General features: G+C 41.5%; 1 protein-coding gene across 1 annotated transcript in view; it reads right to left on the bottom strand.

Annotated features, from left to right (window-relative positions):
- JMJD1C (jumonji domain containing 1C) overlaps positions 1–19,868 on the bottom strand; it is a 121,488-nt gene that overhangs the window by 17,494 nt on the left and 84,126 nt on the right. Inside the window, 11 exon segments of the mRNA XM_009994879.1 lie at positions 1,522–1,674; positions 2,642–2,856; positions 4,582–4,783; positions 7,712–8,530; positions 9,087–10,474; positions 10,803–10,975; positions 13,956–15,286; positions 15,289–15,621; positions 15,710–15,902; positions 16,021–16,164; positions 17,789–17,913. Of these exon segments, the coding sequence (XP_009993181.1) occupies positions 1,522–1,674; positions 2,642–2,856; positions 4,582–4,783; positions 7,712–8,530; positions 9,087–10,474; positions 10,803–10,975; positions 13,956–15,286; positions 15,289–15,621; positions 15,710–15,902; positions 16,021–16,164; positions 17,789–17,913 (5,076 nt within the window).

Below are 19,868 nucleotides of genomic sequence, written 5' to 3' on the forward strand. Positions count from 1 at the left end.
AAACCAGTGTATTCTCTGTTACATTTAGCAACTGTGAAAACAACAACCCGTTCCAGGAAAAATGGTGCAATATAAAGTGCTATTATACAGAGATGGGTGGGTGGTTCTGAACTCTGTAGGGGAGCACCAAAGGAGATACACAGTTCATACGAACCCTACAGCAGCATTAGAAATAAAGTAGCAGAGAGAGAAGCTGTCACACTTCTGCTTTTGTGTGTCACGTTGTGATGAACAGCAAAGGAGAAAGTCTTCTGTGTTAGAAGACTGAAAAGAAGCCTGCTTCTGTACACTGCTTTTTTAAGTTTTCAAGACATTTTGCTAACATTTTCCTGGCTGGTTAACACGCACACTATAAAAAGCCTCTGACTGCATTTCCCACTAGGGTAAATAACACTCAGCGTATATCCCCAGCCACGTCAGATGTGCACACACATGCACACAGGCTTCAGCCAGTTAAGAGCTGCCCGAGCAGCCTCAAGCATTAAAGCATTAACGACTGTTCTTGGTATTGGAAAACACTGACATTAGTTCCCTAGAAACTTCAGGCTTTGATGAAAGTCTCTGGGAACATCCTACAACTACAGTGTAGGAGGCCTCTCACCACAAGCCAAGGGTGAAGTGGGGAAGTGTCTCAATCTACCAAAGAATTGCCATCTAACAGTTAAACTTTATTTTACTAACATTTCACATCTGTGAAATTATGCTGCTACGACAAACATGGAAATGCTTTTCAAAACAGCATTGTGCTTGAATCAGTTCCTGGCACTGTGTCTGACCACAGGCCTGTGCCAGGGCACAATGCCTGCCACCCAGGGGGAGGCAGCCCTTTCCAACAAGCAGCCTGAGCTCCAACGTCACAGCCCAGGGCTCAGTGACCAGATCCATCTTCCAAGCTGTTCCTCATTTCAATTGCAACCAAGCTAGGTCACTCAGGAATTGCAGGTTTGCACAGCAGTCCTGGTATACCTCACTTACTAGACATTTCCATTAAAGCACAGGAATTAAACTGAGTATGTGTGTAGGCTGCTTGATTGTGAAACCTCCATTAACACCCATTTAAAATACTATGTGAAGTGTTCTTCTCCATTGTTTCTTTTATAACAGAAACACAATCTGCTAAGTCAGTGTGGCAAACCTGACACTTCTGAAGGCAGGGCTCCAGCAAGCACTCAAATCAAGGCAAATCTTATCAACAATGAGCTACCATACAGCAGGGAGATGTAAAGGAGTGCCAGCCTCCAAGGTGAACAAGATTTAACCTTGAGGGGCAAGGCACAAGCAACCCAAGACAATCCAGACAAAGACTGAAAAGCTGACAAAGACCTATAACAGTCCCCACAGCTTTCTGAATGACTGATTCTACATCTAGTGACAAAAAAGGAGGTGAAAAAGATCTAAAAGAAACCAAAAACACAGAAGCAGTAATTCAACACTTCATAGAAAGACAGTAACACCATTGGATCAGCAACTCTACAACAAATGAGAAAAACCAGCCTATATAATAGTTCATAAAGAACTGACCTCTAGAACTTTTTCTTTCCTTTGCCTTGTAACAATCCAGGCAGACCACAAATCCACATTTTTGGCAGACCCAATGAATGTTAAATAATGTGGCTTCACATGCATCACACATCTCACGGACTCCTCTCACTGCTCTCTTCCATGCAATTTTGGCTGAAATACAAAATAAGCAGAATAAAAGGACTGAAATTTAAATGCAAAGCACAGAATGAATAGTCTTTATAGATGAGGCATTCATAATTTCTCCTCAGGCGCAACTAAGCATGAGGGGAGAAAAGTAATCCTTCATAAACAAACCATCATCATCGACCCCCTTACTTGCATTACACAGCAATCCCCCCACCACTGCTACTATCAGTACACTATAAAGAAAGGAAAGCATCCAAATACAGAGACTTCAGTTATGCAGAAAGAATCTTCCTGCTCAACAGGAGTGAGCTGCAAATAGGATGAAGATCTTTAACAGATACTTTTAACCTCCCTGCAATGAAGAGAGCTGGATTTTTCAACTACCTGCCTATGGGACATGCTTAATCTCAAGTGAAGCCAAACTGGTGAGCTGGATGGGTAAAGTCTGCAGGAGGGGAGTGAGCTGACTGTTCTGGAGAGCTGGCCACTGCTTTCTGCCCCACCTCCTCATCATATTGCCTGTAGTTAGTGGAGCCACCAGTCTGTTTCCAGCCTATGCCCATCTGCTGTGGGTCAGAAGGCTGGGCTAACTGTGGCTTTGGTGGGGAGGAGGTGATAGTGCTAGCACATGCTCTGCAGGGACAATGCTGTCACATTATTCTCCTTTGTTTTGGGAAAGAGACATGTCAGAAACACAACAGTCTGTTGGCAGGAGTCAGTACCTGGCTCACTGCAGGCCTTGGCTTGGAGCTGGCTGCTCTGGCTGGAGAGCTGGAGGCCAAGCTGGGAACTGAGTATGCTTCAAACCCAACAGCAGCTTGGTCCTGGCCCAGCACAGCCACCAGGACATGGAGGGGGAAGGGGCTGGCCCTCTGAGGAAGGTCCTTGCCCCTTCCTGCAATACCCTCTTACAAAATAGCCTAGAAAAACCCAACACAACAATCGGGTGAAGTGAGCTACTCAAGCAGAAGAACACTTCAGATTTCCTTACCGTCCTTCTTCACCCACGACATGGCTGTTTTCTCAGATGTTACCAACTGGCAGAATTTATCACCTATGATATCTAAAATGTATTTAGAAGTTTCTACGTCCAGTTCATCATCTTCATAGTTTTCATGCGTCCATAAACTCAGTGCTTCATCATCATACTGATCAGGAGAGGAGAAACCATCTATCCTAACCACTCCGTTCTTACTAAAAGATAACCTAAAAATGAAAACAGGTAAGTTTCACTGCATCCATCATTATACTCTGTGACACACAGTTGACTTGCTAACATACCTTACTCCTTATGGCTTACAAGTAAGTTTCCTTTAGCCTCTTTAGAATCCTGTCAGACTTTTTAATTTAAAGATAAATCCTACTGTCAAAAAGTGTTTTTAAAAGAACAGTAAAGAAGCATGAAAACTAAAAATAACTTTTTGGCCACTTTTTTGCATTCAGTTTACTCCCAATTCTACGTAACATTTATTACTGCTTTAAAATTGCAGATATAATTCTTACTGTTTTGGTTTTTTTGCCAAAGTTTGGTTCCAGTTGCACCTCACCTTTAATTTTTGAAGTGTCTGTAACTGCAGACTCTGACTCATATTTTACAGATCCTTCTATCCTACTGCTCTCATACTCAGCAAACAGGGGGTTTAACACTGTATTTAAGACTTTCTAGGCAGAAGAAACGACTAATGCAAAATAAACTTTTTTGTATCTACTGATTACTGACCTTCAAATAAAGGTTTTCCTGCTACTCTACCCAACACCATTCCACTAACCCAGCCTATATCTAGCCTGTATTTAAAGCAGTAATAATTATTCCATCTTGCACAATACAGGATAATTTCTTATACATACCAAATATTGTAATAGTCAAGGAATTCTACAGCTGTGACAGTAAAACAGTCCTGAATTCAGAACTAAGTACCAAAAATTATATTTAGATACATACTTAATGAAGGAGAGGACATGATGAATTTTCAGTTACAAAACCAACTTCCAACAGTAGTGCAAACTTTGCTTATAATTCAAGCCCTTACTATCTAAACAGAATGAAAAAAGTTAAACTGACGTAAAATCCACCACAACACATTCCAAACATTGCAATTCATAAATTTCATAACTGTGTTTTAAAATGTTGGCCAAACTTCATCAATAATGTTCTCTCCTTTATACAGGAGAAACAACCCAAAACTGACACTGCCACATTAAGAAGCAAGTACTCTTATACAGAAGGTGTTGCAGATGTTCAACCTTGAAATGATTCCTGTAGGACTAGCAAGTCTTGTAACCAAAGCTTCATTACAGAAGATTAAACTTGACCCTAGGAACCATCTCCTGTTCAGAACAAGGTGGATCTCTTCTGACAACACAGCCCATATGCAAACTAAAGCTGTTCTGTCCTGTCTCCATAGCTGTGCCCCAGCATCACGTACACTATGCTGCATCCTGGGAAATTTTCTTCCAGACTTGTGACTCTTCCTTGATTGCCCATTAATTGTGAAAAAGGAGGTCACAACTCCCCTGTTCTTTCAAAACTCTCAGAACACCTCAAGCAGCATTCTTACCATACACTGGCATAAGAAGAACTACAAATAAGAGCAACTCTGTGGTTGTACAACTTGTTCAGAGAAACTGAGGCTTGCCTTTTGAAAATCCCACTTCAAATGTCAAACACCTGTGTAATGGTGATGTGCTGCATTTTCTGCTTGCCTACGGTACCCTGGGCAGCTGTTCTGATGTCTCTGCTATAAAGCTTTAAACAGCAATGAAGTCAATCCACAAAAGAAATACAAATGTAAATACTGTTAAAATTAGACACTTATCAGGCAGACTGACTGAGCCAGAAAAATCAGACAAGCTTTCAAGCATGCAAGCCCTTTGTCAGTATTATTTTTTAAAGGTTAAACCACCCATTATCAGGAAAATAGCTGTACTTACCGCCGAAAGTAGTAAAATCTACAAAACACTGGTGAGTGAGTTGGTTCTTCTCCTTTCTTACTTCTGAATAACCTACATTCTCTGCATTTTTGCAAATTTGGTCCTATTTCAGAGCAAGAATCATCCTGCAAAAAGGACTCTCCTGTTTGCTTCAGCTTCTTTACTTTGCGCCAATCTTTTAACACTGAGCGAGGTATACCAGCTGCAAAAGTAAGGAGAGGTTCAGGAGAGGGAACTGGCAGCCCTGACGTGCAGAACCCACTCAGATCAGGCAATGATCAACGTTTCTGACAGCAGATTTGTTACCTGCACAACCTATCTCATTTTTACTTCCAGTTGTCTGGCTGTCAGCACCTAAGTTTAAAATGCATAGCTACCCATTAGACTAAGGCAGGCTGCAGCACCTCTGAGGCTGAGCACCTGCTGAGCTACCAGCAACACCATGGACACTGTATTTTTACTTGTATTAGGTGTGTAATTCACCAAATATTCCACTAATACCATCTTCAGAAACTCATTCTTATAAAACAACAAAGAAACACAATACCGCAAGAAAGGTAGGATTGAGTTTTGAATGAAGATGTACACCAAAAAAGGCAACAATTTAATGAATGAAAGCAGAGCTTAAAAAGTAAATCTGCTTCAAATTTTATTTTTGCTGAGGGTTACAGATGCGATGGCAGAAGAGCAGCTCTGTTTGTGTGTACCTCATACGAACTTGGAAGTATAATATCCAGTGTAAGGAAGAACAGAATCAATTTACTCTCTGCCAAGCTTGCCAGGCTAAGCAGTACAACTGAAAGTCAGCAGATCTGACATTAAGTAATACAAGGAGCAAATCTATTGAATAATACGTGCAATTTTTACTTAAACACTTTGAAACGGAACCCTGCTGCTATTTAACCAGGCTTTCATTTTAATGACTTTTAAAAGTGGCACTGGTTTTATCTGCAGATAGACAGAAGTATCTACCATTTCATCTACCACTGCTCTTCAAGGTTCATGTCCTGTAAACAGGGATCTGATGTATGATGACAGAGAGGTCAGGGTGCTAACTTCAGACTTAGCACCTGGGTTCAGGTCTGTATTTTGCCAGAGATGACTTGTGCAAGATTTGCAAATGACAGCCTGCCTGGGCCTCAGTTCAGGGCCTACAAAATGCACATCCAACTCATCCAAGGAGCACAACGATAACTGGATTAAAACTTGAGGGTAGAAAAGTACAGGTTTGCTAATCCCAAACAACATTTTCTACCTTGGAACCAGAGATCCTAGGAGTCATCTGGGAGGTACCAGACTTCAAGCTCTGTGGGCAGGAACCTGGAAGACCCTCAACACTTGCAGGACTGTAAAATGCCTTGCTTGCAGGAGGGAGCACTGCAGCCTGGAGCTCTGAGCACTCTGGCTGGCTCACAGGCTCCTGGGGCTTTCCAAAACACCATTGGGACAAAGCAGTTTTCAACCCTGGCAGTATCCAGATACCATCCATGTTGTGAAACTGCCACCGAGCCCCAGATCTTGAAGCACAGTTACCTCTGAATACCTAAGGGGAGCCCAGGCAGCTGTCCCATGGGGACCTGCTCTCTCCCAAAAGTTTCTCAAGGTTGACTATGTTTTTGCCTAAATCTTTGTGGAAAGTCTTTTTTGCAAGAAAATCTCTGACCAGCACTCTCTCAGAAATTATAACACCCCAAGATAAACTGATGGGTGTATCAGAAATGCTTATCTATTTTAATAAGTCAATTAATAGGAGAATCAGACAGAAGACCTCAGGTCTATTAAGATACAGAAACATGAATGGTAAGCACAAGAAGCTGTTATCATGGGACAGACTGAGCCTGTGAAATGTGCATGACAAAGGCTGTTTAACTCACAACAAAAGGTAATACCAACTCCTGCCCATTTCCTGACCTAAGTTCCACAATGTCTTATCATATATCCTTTTTATACTCAGCACCCACCAAAACAAGAAGTGACTGCCTTCCCTTAACTTAGGTAAGCAATTCTTCTACAGCAAACCCATAAAAAAATTATTGCAACAATACAAAGGTCATAAAGACCTAACATGTTATCTGTATATATTTACAGTTCACTTTAAGAAGTGAAACTGAGGAAGACTTTATAGGCATGACCTCCGGATCTTCCCCTGAGTTGGGAGAAACAAACAACAAAAAAAAGGAATAGTAATCATGACTGGACACAAGCCAAAATACCTCAGACAGACTGCAACACTTCCAGCACCCAGTGCAACTTGGAGATCAAGCAGGAGATTAACTTTATACACTAGGCAGTGAAAAGCCAGAGAATGTAATTACAGGGGAGAAGTACTTATTTTATTACTACTTGTACTTAAAAATTCTTGCAAAAATTAATTTAATGGTAGACTTTCTCATACTCAACCTGAACAAAGACAAAAGAATAGTTCTTGGAGAAGAGTAAATTGGTATAAAAAATAAGGTAAGTCCTTAAATAAAATCCCTCATGTTGGCAGACCAGTTTCTCTTCTCAGACAAATCTAGTTAGAATCCACTACATGCTACAGCATTACATTTAAATTGAAATTTGTATTTGGCTGAATTTCTTTATTCCTTAAACAGAGATATTAACACCAGGTAATGCACATGCTAGATAGGAGTGTGAAATGACTCTCCCTCAAACCTTTCATTAAATAAACCAAATCATAACAAAGTGGCATCAGGCTCTCAAGGAACTGCCTCTGGCTTCCTGATCAAAGGATGAATTAAAGTTCAACAATAGAGAAACTCTCCCTCCAGCAGTGATCTAAAAATAAATGCATTAACTCTGTAAAAATAATAATTAAAAAAATCAATACAGGTGGCACAACTATATGCACCAGTCTGTTGAATTCTGATGGACAGCATCAACTAGTTTGTTTACTGCTTATTTTTAGGCCAAGAATCAGTTTTTTAATACATACATACAAAACACTGAATTTTTTACACCTGGATCTTTCAAATGGCCTCAAGCCAGATAAATCTGGATCTCCTCATTTACACCAGCATGCTTTTAAACTCTTTTCCCAGCTATCATGCATAACAAACCCTCCAGGATTAACAGTCAGACTTCACATTAATCCATCTCTTCCAAATCACACCAATATACTCACTGCTGTTACTGCCGCTCTGTAACTTCAGCTTGCTTTTTTCTTTGGCACTCCTGCTAAGAACACCATTCGGTTTTACTTCTTCCTCCGTATCACCCTTTTTTTTCTGCAAATCGTTTTGTTTCTTTTTGTAAGTTGGCTTGGGCTGCCGTTTAGTCCTTTGCTCTGACTTGCTCTCACTTTCATCAGAGTCCCCACTTTCAGAGCCAGACTCATAAGTTCTTTTTGCTTTCCTCCTAGGGTGCTTCTCTTCCTTTGCAAACTTCTCCGCCAAGATTTTACCATCTATGTTATTTTGCAAATCATTTGATGTAGAAGCTATTAAATTGACAGTGCATGGCTTAATAATTTCTGAAACACTGTTCCCTGAATTCTCTTTTTTATTAGTGTTTTTATCTTCCTCCGAATGTCTGGTTAGCCAAGCCTTTTTCAGTTTAGTGTGGTAGTTTGGCTGACTTGCCTGGGAAGTCTGCCCACTGCCTACAGAGTTCGCTTTGTTTATTGTGTTACAGACGATCGCGCTGTCTAGGGGGAGAGAGGTTGAAAATGTCTGATTTTTCACAGAGTTGGACTCGGTCTCACTGGTGTTACTACTTTTAAACTGAGCTGCAGCCAAGGCTGCCTTGTGCTTTTTCAAATGGACGAAGTCAGTGGAGGTGGAGAACCCTGGGCTGGGCTGAGCAGGGCTGCCTGTCTTGCCAGCAGCGGGTGTAACCGGAGCCGGAGTGCTGACCTTGCATTCCTGGGGCTGCGCCGCCGCCTGGCTGGCCGCTCGGGAGGCCGCGCACTCCGGCGGCGCGCAGGCCAGCACCGTGTTTGATAAGGTCACTTCTGAACCACCCCAGCTGGACACACTAGTGGTTGTGGCTGCTGAGGCAGTGACATCCGTTTTGGTACTGCAGGTCATAGTTGTGGTAGGGGTGACAGCACGAGGAACGCTGCCTTGCGAGACAGCTGGAAATTTCTTCTCATACTGTGTGCGAGCACTGTCTGAGTTCATATTTGGCAGAATGATTCTTCCAGTCTCCCTGGCTTCCGCTGTTTTCAGGCAATCTGCTTGATTTGTCACAGCTGAAGATCTCTCACCAACTCGATCTCTGGAAGCAGGCTGCATCACTGATACACTCTCGTATTTCGTGCTAGAAGGCGGACGCACAATAACAGATGCTGTAGCCGACTGTGACTTTCCACTCATCCTTTCAACAGGCCAATCAACTTTTTCGTTATTTGGGGCATTACTGGACTTCCACATTTCTGATAAATTCTGTTCAGAAGTGCCCTTGTAAACAGCCTGAGCTTCCTTAGGCTCAGGCACTAAAGTTGGTGGTTTCTGCAACTCCTGTATTTTGCTACCACGGCGTGCAGGCCAGCACCGTGTTTGATAAGGTCACTTCTGAACCACCCCAGCTGGACACACTGGTGGTTGTGGCTGCTGAGGCAGTGACATCCGTTTTGGTACTGCAGGTCATAGTTGTGGTAGGGGTGACAGCACGAGGAACGCTGCCTTGCGAGACAGCTGGAAATTTCTTCTCATACTGTGTGCGAGCACTGTCTGAGTTCATATTTGGCAGAATGATTCTTCCAGTCTCCCTGGCTTCCGCTGTTTTCAGGCAATCTGCTTGATTTGTCACAGCTGAAGATCTCTCACCAACTCGATCTCTGGAAGCAGGCTGCATCACTGATACACTCTCGTATTTCGTGCTAGAAGGCGGACGCACAATAACAGATGCTGTAGCCGACTGTGACTTTCCACTCATCCTTTCAACAGGCCAATCAACTTTTTCGTTATTTGGGGCATTACTGGACTTCCACATTTCTGATAAATTCTGTTCAGAAGTGCCCTTGTAAACAGCCTGAGCTTCCTTAGGCTCAGGCACTAAAGTTGGTGGTTTCTGCAACTCCTGTATTTTGCTACCACCAGAATTAACGGGTTGAACGGGGGTTAGAGTGGGAGGTGACAAGCTGCTGTAGCTGCTTTCTTTCTTCTCGAGGGTCTGGTGCACAGGGGGGTGAAACACGGGGGCTCTATGCAAGGCAGGCATACTCCGGAGTGTATTTGAAGACGAGATTGACAACTGAGTAGGGCTCCTGTTGTCACTTCTAAAAGAATTTACTGAATGAGACTGCACTGACTGTGAAAGCTGCTCAGGTATCTTGCTTGCAGAGCCTTCACTCTCTGGTTGGTGCTTAATTAAAGGTGGAGGTTTTGAAAGGGAGGAAACATAAGAGGGGAGAGACTGGGCATTAGCTGCTGTTGAAGGACAATTAGTTTGCTTATCAACATATGCACTTGAAGCTTCCTTTGATGGGTACGACCTTGGTGGCTCATTTACTACACTGTTAGACAGGGTGGTGAAATAGTTACTCTGCGGCAAACTCTGTGGAACTGAATGCTTCATTTTATACAGTTCTGACACAGAGCGCTCAGCGTCTTTGTCATATTTTACTGAATGGCTTTTGGGACTTGAAGATAAGGATGTTACCCTGGAATAATTTTCTCTCTCTCCCTCCAGTGCCTTCATTTTAGCTGTAAAAGGAGCAACTTCAATACTTTCTTGGAGTATTCGTCTGTGTTCTTCTTTGTATTTGCTCAGTCGCTCCCCAGTCTCCTGTGGTGGCCTTGGCAGCTGGTTCAACATTGGATCTGCAAAATGTCTGTGCATATGGCTCTCCTTCACTGCCTGTGCTCTGCTTTGCTCTAGCTCTGTCTTCACTGGTGCAGTTGTAACAGAACGTGAAGGCTCAATAAATGCTTTCCTCTCCAATTCTCTGTTTGAAAAAGGTTAAGCAGACACAGGTTAGGCTGAATGTAGCACAACGTGCTGAACAGAAGACCTTTCTTCCCGAGCTCCATACAAGGTTATTTATTAACACAAAATAAACTTTTCTTTATATTAGGTACAGCTTTCAAGAACCTTCAGATGACTAAGGGACTCCAGCACCATTCCAAGCCAATAGAGCAGAGTCTGTCTTGAAGCACACTGACAAACTTCTTCCCTATCACAGGCACCCACACTTAGAAATAAACAAAAAGGAAACTAGAAGACATCAGCTACTGAAATACACCCTCCCACACAGAGTTAAACAGCAAACTTACTCTTTCTGATGCTCTACAATACTCTTGGGCAATGGTGGGCTGGAATGCGTTGTCAGTTTGAGAGGCCGAAGGGGATCTGCACTGGACGGTCGCACAGGAATGTGACTCAGTAAACCAAGGCTGTCAGCTGAGGTCACTGGGGTGGGCTGGTGGAGCCAAGGGCTGGGAGTGTTCTGTTAACACCAACCAAAACAAAACAGATTTTAAAATAATCACAGGACCACTAGAGTTACTGTATCAAGTCCCACCAATGATCAGAGTTAAGCAACGTGGTTCAGCATCAAATCACGAGCAATAATTAAAATTGTAATATTTTAAGTCACTTTTGATCAACTGGAACATCTGATTGTATCTCCCCTGGACTTGCATCATATCACATAGTTTACATGTTTCAGAATCATTCTTAAAGCCATTTAATTTTCAAATATTCAACATTAATAGTCTGTTTCTGTAACAGTATCTCAAGCTTCCTATCAAAATTAGCAAACTGATGATGGTCTGACAGCACTTCAGTCACAAGAAAACTGACCATTAACTCTTCAATGAACTACAAGAACTGTTTCTTCCAGAAGACAAATACGGTTCAGTACTTCAGGAAAATAATTTTATCTTCAGCTTTACAGCAAAGCTCAATGTAAGGAACAGAAGTATCTCTTTCCTGGATGGCTTCTCTCCTCCCCAGATGATTAAGTATGATAATCCTAATTAACTTGCTTTATTTTGCCAGACATTTTTATTTGGCATAATCTCACAATCAGCATACTATTAGAACCATAAACGTACATGTCTGCCTAACTCTGCAGCATGGCAAACACACAATATGCACAAATTTGTGCTGTGTGCCTAAGCACCCAAAAGGTGGGCAATACCAACCTCCTCATTTACACACACTATGATGGTCTTACTTTAAATAAATTGTTTTTTTCAATAGAATTGACTACTTAGGCAAGTTTCAATTAATCTCTGAAACTTCTGTGACAACTCCCCAGAACAGACCAAGAGCAACTCTCCATCTCTCCCCCATTTCCCTCCCTCCTTGGAGACCTGCTCATGAGAAACTGGTGCAGGGGAGAAGAAAGGCAGGGTGTCCTACGTAAGTGGTGCTCAAGGGCTAGAGATGGGCCTAGAAGAAGGGACTAGCACAAGAGCTCCTGTGTGCACTCCAAAGCCTTTTAGTGCTGCTCCACTCAGCTCCTGGCACTATCCAGAACCTCTGCTGCAGCAGATGGGGAGCCAAGAGCTCTCATGACTCATGCACACAGTACAGAATAGAACTGCAGGTGCTACAACTTTGAAGTTCTGATTTCTGCACTTCTGAATATTTAAAGCAACTGCTTGGGTTGCACTAACAGTTTTAGCGCACACGTTTCCTAGGCAAGGAGTTCCCACGCTGTGGTTGAGTTCCCACGAACAGCCTGTAAGCTGTATTAAAGTATTATGCAAAAAAGACCCATCACCTTCTCCCTAGAGGAGCTGGGGAACATCTGCCTGTGCACCAAGCATTGCCCAAACAGCTTCATAACTCCACCTGCAACCATCTACAGCTCAGTCCAAAGACAGGAACTGCCAGAGCCACCTGCAAACAGCAGCAAAGGTGGGCTTGGGGACACGCTTCCTTCAGCACACAGACATGGCTCAGCCCTGAGCCAAGGGTGGTGGCTGCTGCTGCTACAGCTGAAACACAAATCCCTTTCTGTGATCGTGGCATCCATGCAAACCCACTGTGGAAACGCCCATTCTGGGTTTCTAAGACATATTTAAAAAAGGCCTCCAGTGTGAGAGCCAGAAGACAAGTCACCACAAGACAATTGCCACATATCAACATAATTAAAAAGCTACGTGCCTCAGTATGCAGGGCTGCATACTTCAGCAGCCAAAGTGAAAACAGAGCCTATCTTAAGTTCTTCCAAATGGACTTCAGCATGGGGTGGAGCAGGCAGCAACATGAAAAGATAAATCCACTTATAGTTTTCTCCTAAACTTTTCTTCTCTGCTGTTGTGTTTGACTATCACATTTTAGATCAAACTCACTTCACATTACAAGGCCAACTCACACTGACTGACTGGGAAAGACTAAGCCACAATGGTTTGGCTTTTCTCAAGAATGGGGCTGGGGAAGAATAGCTTTCTCCATAATGAGAACGAAAAGAAATCTCTATAACCATTCAGAAACACGAAGCTTTGACGCAAAGGCTTGCAGTTTGGCAGAAGGACCATTGTCAGCCACATGCCTCTCGTGGTCCCTGTCAAAATCTGCCCAAATTAGGCCAAGTTGTCAGCCTCTAAAAACCAGTATGCACATACTCAGAGGAGATTTGATTGAAACTGGCAGTAAAGCTCTCCAAAGTTTCTGTCTGTGCTACACACACTTAATCTTACACTGTTCCTCTAAGGTGCCTACAGAGAACATGCCATATCCCCAGCCCACAGGAGCTATGACAACTTCTACAATTGCCACATGTGCCTGCCAAGCACTGCCACCATGATGGGTGCCAGGCTGAAAAACATAGACCGTTTCTTCTGAGACTTCAGTGGTTATACACAGCACATGGAGGAATCACCCCGACTTGAATACAGAGGAGCAGAAAGCAGATGGGAACGCAGGAATGTGTATCCACAGGAACAGAAGGGAAGAAAAAGACATGCCAAGAGAGGGTACACAGATAGGTGTGAAGATAAGAGAAGCGGATGTACAGTGCAAGAAAAATTTATAAATGCTAGAGTATTTATATTCAGAACTTCCCACTGGATTTAACACTCCTTCCATCTTAGCCTTCCTCTATTATTTAGTGAACATATATGAAATTTCACTATGAAGACAATTGTTCTACCACTCCGACTATTTGTTACACAATGGTTTTCATAGATTGAAAAACCAGCCTGTTGACCTCACTTGGTCATAAACAAAAACCAAATATTTAATCTTTTTTTAAAATACTAAGGAAATAAAGGTCTGGAAGAACTCCCTACTCATGTCCGCTGTGAGACAGTGGCTGCTACTGGACTTCCACTCTTAATCCCACACCTGCTCACAAAAACCCACCATCACTGCACACTCAGTGCAGTACAAACTATCACACCTGTATCAGAAATAAACTGTTGGGAGACATCAGCCCCAGGTAAATATGTCATTAAGAAAGGAGCTAAACTTACCCTTCTCAAGGAAGCCTCCGCGTTAACAGGAGTTTCTGGATGGACCCATTTGGAGGAGGGCAGACCGAGTCCTGAGTAAGCATGTGTTCCATTTGGATACTGCCAAATAATTGGATAAAGCCCTAGCTGATTATAGGAAGCAGAAGGATGAGCTTGTCCAAGAAGATGTGGAGACTGGTGTTGTAACATCTGTTGCTGCTGCTGGTGTGCTAATGCCAAATGGCTTAAGCTGCTAGCATGAGCAGTCTCTAGACGTGGATGGCCACCCAGCAAGGAGGCAGCAGGCACTCCGGGCAACACTGCAGGAAGTAGATGAGGGTGATGAACAGAATGGTGAGATGCAGTACTAAGGGGGTGAGTGTTAATAGCGGACAAGGGAGCCTGAGCTGAAGACCCAGCTAGCAGATGGGATGAACCAGTTAATGCAGGATGATGAGCATTTGGATTTAAACAGGTTCGGTGGGATGAGGAATGCAGAGGATAATTATGCTGATGCAAATAAGGTGAAATGTGATTAGTTCCTGCTTCTTGTCCAATCAGAGTGGGGTCCCTGTACACCGTGAAATGTTCATTCTTGTCAATGATAAGAGGACTTTTAGTAGCTTCTAGAGCACTAACTCTAGCTGGAACTGGATGAAAACTAGACCTAGGCAAATCATGATCAGTTTTACTGGCTGACCTTGTTAATCCAGTAGCATGGCTGTTTTGGGAACTAACCTTAGACTTCACAGTATCAGAAGATTGGGTGAATTTAGGCTTAACATCAGGTGACTTTGTTTTAGGATGATCAACTGAAGCACTAGGCTTTGACTTCACAGAATCGGGGACTGGACTTTGTTTATGCAGTTTACTCTCTTCTGTGAGAGAAGCTACATTTAACGAAGACATAAACGAGCCATACTGCACTTTTTCTTTTTCAGGATTTAAGTGTTCATTTACTGATAATGTTTTTACAACCCCGGGTTGTATCAAATCCGTTTTGTTAACAACGCTGCTAACCCAACTTTGATCAGCTTCCTGTTTTCTTGCTTCAAGGAAATTTGCATTTGTGAACTGCTGTTTTAAATCACTGCTGTGAGATTCTATTTTCTGCACTGTTTGTAAACCAAAGGTACTTCCACCAGCATTATCCTGGCTCTCCTTGTCAGAGTTGTTTTCGTTAGTAATGTCAACAACACATTTTGGAGTAGGAGGCCTGGGTACAAACTGCTCATTTTTTAATTCCACAGTATGATGTTTCTCTGCATTGGCCTCTTGAACATGTGGATCCTTGGCATTCTGCTCATAAGGTGTTGTCTGCTCTGCTGAATGCAGAGAAGGTTTTTCCTGGATGACTTCAGTCTTTCTGTCTCTTCGTGTTTTTTATCTTCCTGGACTTCATCCCATGGAGACCGCCTATCTATTAGTGTCTGTTCTACTCCCTCAGTAGCCTGGGATTTTCCTTCCTCTCCATTTATCTTTGAATTGTTTTTGCTTTTTAACTCATTTTCTGAATTTTGCTCTGAGGATGAATCTGTTAATCGTTTATTTGAGATTTCTGAGTCACTGCTCTCAGAGTAATCTGAGATATTGTCTGTCCGCAGTCTCTTCATGTTTAATTTTTTTTCATCCTCTTCAGGTTTTCTTCTTTTATTAAGGAAGTGTTTATTTTTGGTTTTGGGGTTTTCTGTAGAAGAAAAAAACATATCTATCACATTTTTAGTCTTAACATGGTTTTAAGAAGTTCTCCCTCCCTTTCCAATAACTGCTTTTACCTCCTCGACCTATATAATCGTATCTTTCTTCTTTCATCTTCTCCTCATCAGGCATGCTGCTATCAGAGCCTTTCCTCTTATTTGGCCGAGTATTCCTCTGTTGCTGGTGCTGGTGAGAGTTCTGTTTTGGTGCTGCAGTTTGGGAATTCATTGCTGGTCGGGGACTATTTGCTTGAGCACGTGTGTAATGACCCTAAAAATAATTTTGTGATTAATGGACTTCAGTGTAATTTTACTTAGCGACTTTAAACACGTATTTTTAATATTTGCAATATACGAAAATACTTAGGTAAAAAGATAAATGTATCTACGTGGACTGTGTTGCTGTTCTGGTTGGAACGAGACCGTCGCCGTGAAGTGATGCCAATATTTTCACCTTTCAACAAAGAGTGAACAACATCATCTAGAAAGGTCATCTGAACCATAGAAGGATCAACATTCTGTGGTTCTAACACCTGGTTTAGAGGGGAAAAAAAAAAAAAAAAAGGGAAAAAAAAAAAAAAAAAGGGAAAAAAAAAAAAAAAAAGGGAAAAAAAAAAAAAAAAAGGGAAAAAAAAAAAAAAAAAGGGAAAAAAAAAAAAAAAAAGGGAAAAAAAAAAAAAAAAAGGGAAAAAAAAAAAAAAAAAGGGAAAAAAAAAAAAAAAAAGGGAAAAAAAAAAAAAAAAAGGGAAAAAAAAAAAAAAAAAGGGAAAAAAAAAAAAAAAAAGGGAAAAAAAAAAAAAAAAAGGGAAAAAAAAAAAAAAAAAGGGAAAAAAAAAAAAAAAAAGGGAAAAAAAAAAAAAAAAAGGGAAAAAAAAAAAAAAAAAGGGAAAAAAAAAAAAAAAAAGGGAAAAAAAAAAAAAAAAAGGGAAAAAAAAAAAAAAAAAGGGAAAAAAAAAAAAAAAAAGGGAAAAAAAAATAATCAACAGATGTTCAGACATTGCCCAATCTGTATTTTCTCTATCAGTGTTCACCAGTCTACATTGCATGCTAAACACTAATCACAGAAAAGCCCACTTTATCCTGACAAGCAGAACTGACATCTGACTCTCATCAAAGGCTCAAAGTAAGAGTAAAACCAAAGCAAAAGTGTCTTTATGCATCACTGTAATAATGAAAAGGTACCCCACCATTTCCTTCCCCACTTCACTGACCTGCAAATTTGAAATTAAAGAACACTGAGCTCTTTCACCGAGCAACCCTTAAATAGCAATTACAATATAAAAATATTTTATAAAATTTATTTAATATGCTGTAAAATATACTGCAGAAACAAACTGCTGAAAGAAAGGAACAAAAATGACTGGAGAGAACTCTTAAGACTGATGGAGCACTGCTAGTGAGGGATATTTCAGAAAAAAGAAGCAGCTACCCAGACCTTTTATCAGTGTGTCACAAAGATTAAAAACAGTATTTGGGGAAAATTAATTAGAACAAATTAAGGGAAATAATGTATTTGAGCATTAAACTAGTCTCAAATTTTTACTGCCACACATGATTTTGTCAGTCATATAAAGGCAGATGGGTCATTCACTATATTAATATTGAGTCATTACGTTGGTCCCCTGAAACATAATTCATTACTACCACTAAAAATACCAATATTAATTCTTTCTGTAACATCGACTTCAAAAATAAAACTAAAACGCACCAGAGTCAATGCAAATGAGGGCTGCAGCAAATGCTTAATTCCATCAGTTGTGAAAAGCAGTTATTTCAATTACTTAGAAGTAATTGCTATTGCAGTGTTAAAAGACTTCAGCGTTGAGAAAAGGCATTCTCAACAGAGCTGACAGGGCAGACCAGTTCTTAAAACTAGACTGCTTTACTTCAAAGACTCCACTAGTCAAATAGCCACAACAGAAAAACAGCAAAACTGCAGGACTGGTATTAATCATATAATTTCACAAATGTTCAGCTTCAGGATGGCCTTAACTGCTGGAGCAATGCAAAGTCATGCTGCAGTTTCAGAATAGTAATAGACTTGTCCTGCTGGAACTGAAAAACTCTCTGCATTTCATAGCACTAGGAAAGAAAAATCAGAACTCTCAAGATTAAATTTACTTGAAGCTTGTTTTCTGTGTATCACATGAAACTCACCTGGTCATTCATAACCACCATAGTGCGGGTGAAGAGATCATGGTGAGTGATGATACCTGTGAACCACTGGGTGGCAGAATCCTGTCTGTACACTCTCACCCTGTAACCATTTAAGGAGTATGGACCTTCAGATGGGGAAGAAATAAAAAAAGCCATTGAGGAATTAAAAAAATATATATAAAAAAAGTCTAAATGAGTTTTCCTAGTTTTTTAAGCTTCACAGCAAACAGAGTGTGCATGGCACAGCCAGCCAACTACAGGCAATTCTGGCATAGCACTGCCTATGGCTTTCACTTTTTTATTCAGGAAGGCATTTTGAAATGCAAATGGGTAGACTTAAGTATGCTTTAGGGTCAATTATGCTAACATTTTCAACATAAAATTTTCTTATCTAACCAAATCTTTCTGCAGCCATGATGACAAATGATGGGAAAATTCCTGCCTACAAACAGCAACCCTAGAAAAGTAATCTGGAAGAGTAGAAAGTGGCAGCAGCAGGTTATACAGAAGCTATTTAACAGGCTAGTCACATGCCCACATGCTTTGCTGGCGAAAAGATTTACAATCTTGGTGGTTAGGCTCTGCATCTGCCAAGTCTTTCCCATAAGTGACCACAGAGTTTCTCTCCATTAGAGCAGTCAGAAAGGCAGCTGAGTGATCCTGTCCCTGCTGTGGCCACACAGAACCTTCAAAAACACACATGCTCTGAAGACTTCAGCTCCTGTTTTTGATTTATCAACTGCAAAGAAACCCCGTACACTGTCACTTTGCAAAGACCAGTTTAATTTACCCCCAGAAACCCATGGGGATGGGGAAATAATATGATACAGTACTTATTTTTATAAACTGGTTTCAAGACCCAGAAATCAAGATTCAACAATTTTACTCATGTTTGGTGTCTGAATTGATCATCAGGACCCTAAGTTTCATCGCACTTAGTATTTATGTAGCATTTTGTATGTCCAAGTAACACGATCACTGAGTTCAGTTCCAAATGTGTGGGTTTTGCTACTTCCACAACCAAACCCCAGCTCAGGCATGCAGGATTGGAAGCAAAACCAGTCAGTGACAACCTACAAAAAGCCTAACTTAAACTAAGACTGCTTAGTTGCTGAACTGGCACAGGCAAGGCCAGAACTCCCCTGTCTTTCCTAAAGATAATTTTCTCCAGCCCTTGCCCAGTACATTAAACAAGTTCAAACATATGTAGCAAACAGGCCAGGGACCTCTCAAGTGACAGTTTTCTCTAGTGAAATATCCATATTCACACAACTGGATCCATCATTTTCTCTGCACAAGAAACTGTGTGAGATCATAAGGGCTTTTTAATGTCAACATTTGAGATCGATACAAGTGCAAAAACAATAGTAATTTAGACATTTCAAAGTGGTATTAGGGTTTAATTTTGATACTTTATCAAGGCCTTTTGAAATACCTTTTGCATGGGATTATCCAGGTTTTAAAACAGCTGGGAAACAGAAAACACCATGCAATGGCACCACTCTTTCACCACATCCACATTATTCACTGCTTAACTAAAACCTTGAGGCCCAGTGAACCCTCTGAGCTACTGGTGTTAACTCATCCCCAGAGCACATTTCCAGTTGCACAAACAAGGGTCAAAACTGTGCCAGCACCAATCAGCGATACATATGGGCAGAAAAAGAGGAACAATCTACGAGCTCATGTCTCACATTCCTGGTCTTGGACCAGATGTGGTACCCGTTGGGACACATTTCCTGGCCTCTCTCTACCCTTAGTCCATATGCTCCTGCTAAACGCCTCCAGCTCAGCTCCCACACTTCTGACTGTCTGACCCAACCCAACACGTCTCAAACTTTTCATGGCTGTCCCAAAGCTCTGCCTTGTTCAGACAGTCTCCATAAAATTTTGCCATTGTATCTTCATGCCAATTTCCCATTCCTTCTTTTCTATCCCAGCTACTCTTCTCTTGCATCCTACTGTGAACTACATAATGATTTTTAGTCTCTTGAATAACCAGAACCCCTCTCCCCAGCTTCTTGTCTCATTCTAACAGGCCCTTGGCTTCCACATTCTTTCCTGGTCTTCTCATCTTACA

Source organism: Chaetura pelagica, unplaced genomic scaffold (genome assembly GCF_000747805.2).
Source record: "Chaetura pelagica isolate M959 unplaced genomic scaffold, ChaPel_1.0 scaffold112, whole genome shotgun sequence".
Classification (NCBI taxonomy): Eukaryota; Metazoa; Chordata; class Aves; order Apodiformes; family Apodidae; genus Chaetura; species Chaetura pelagica.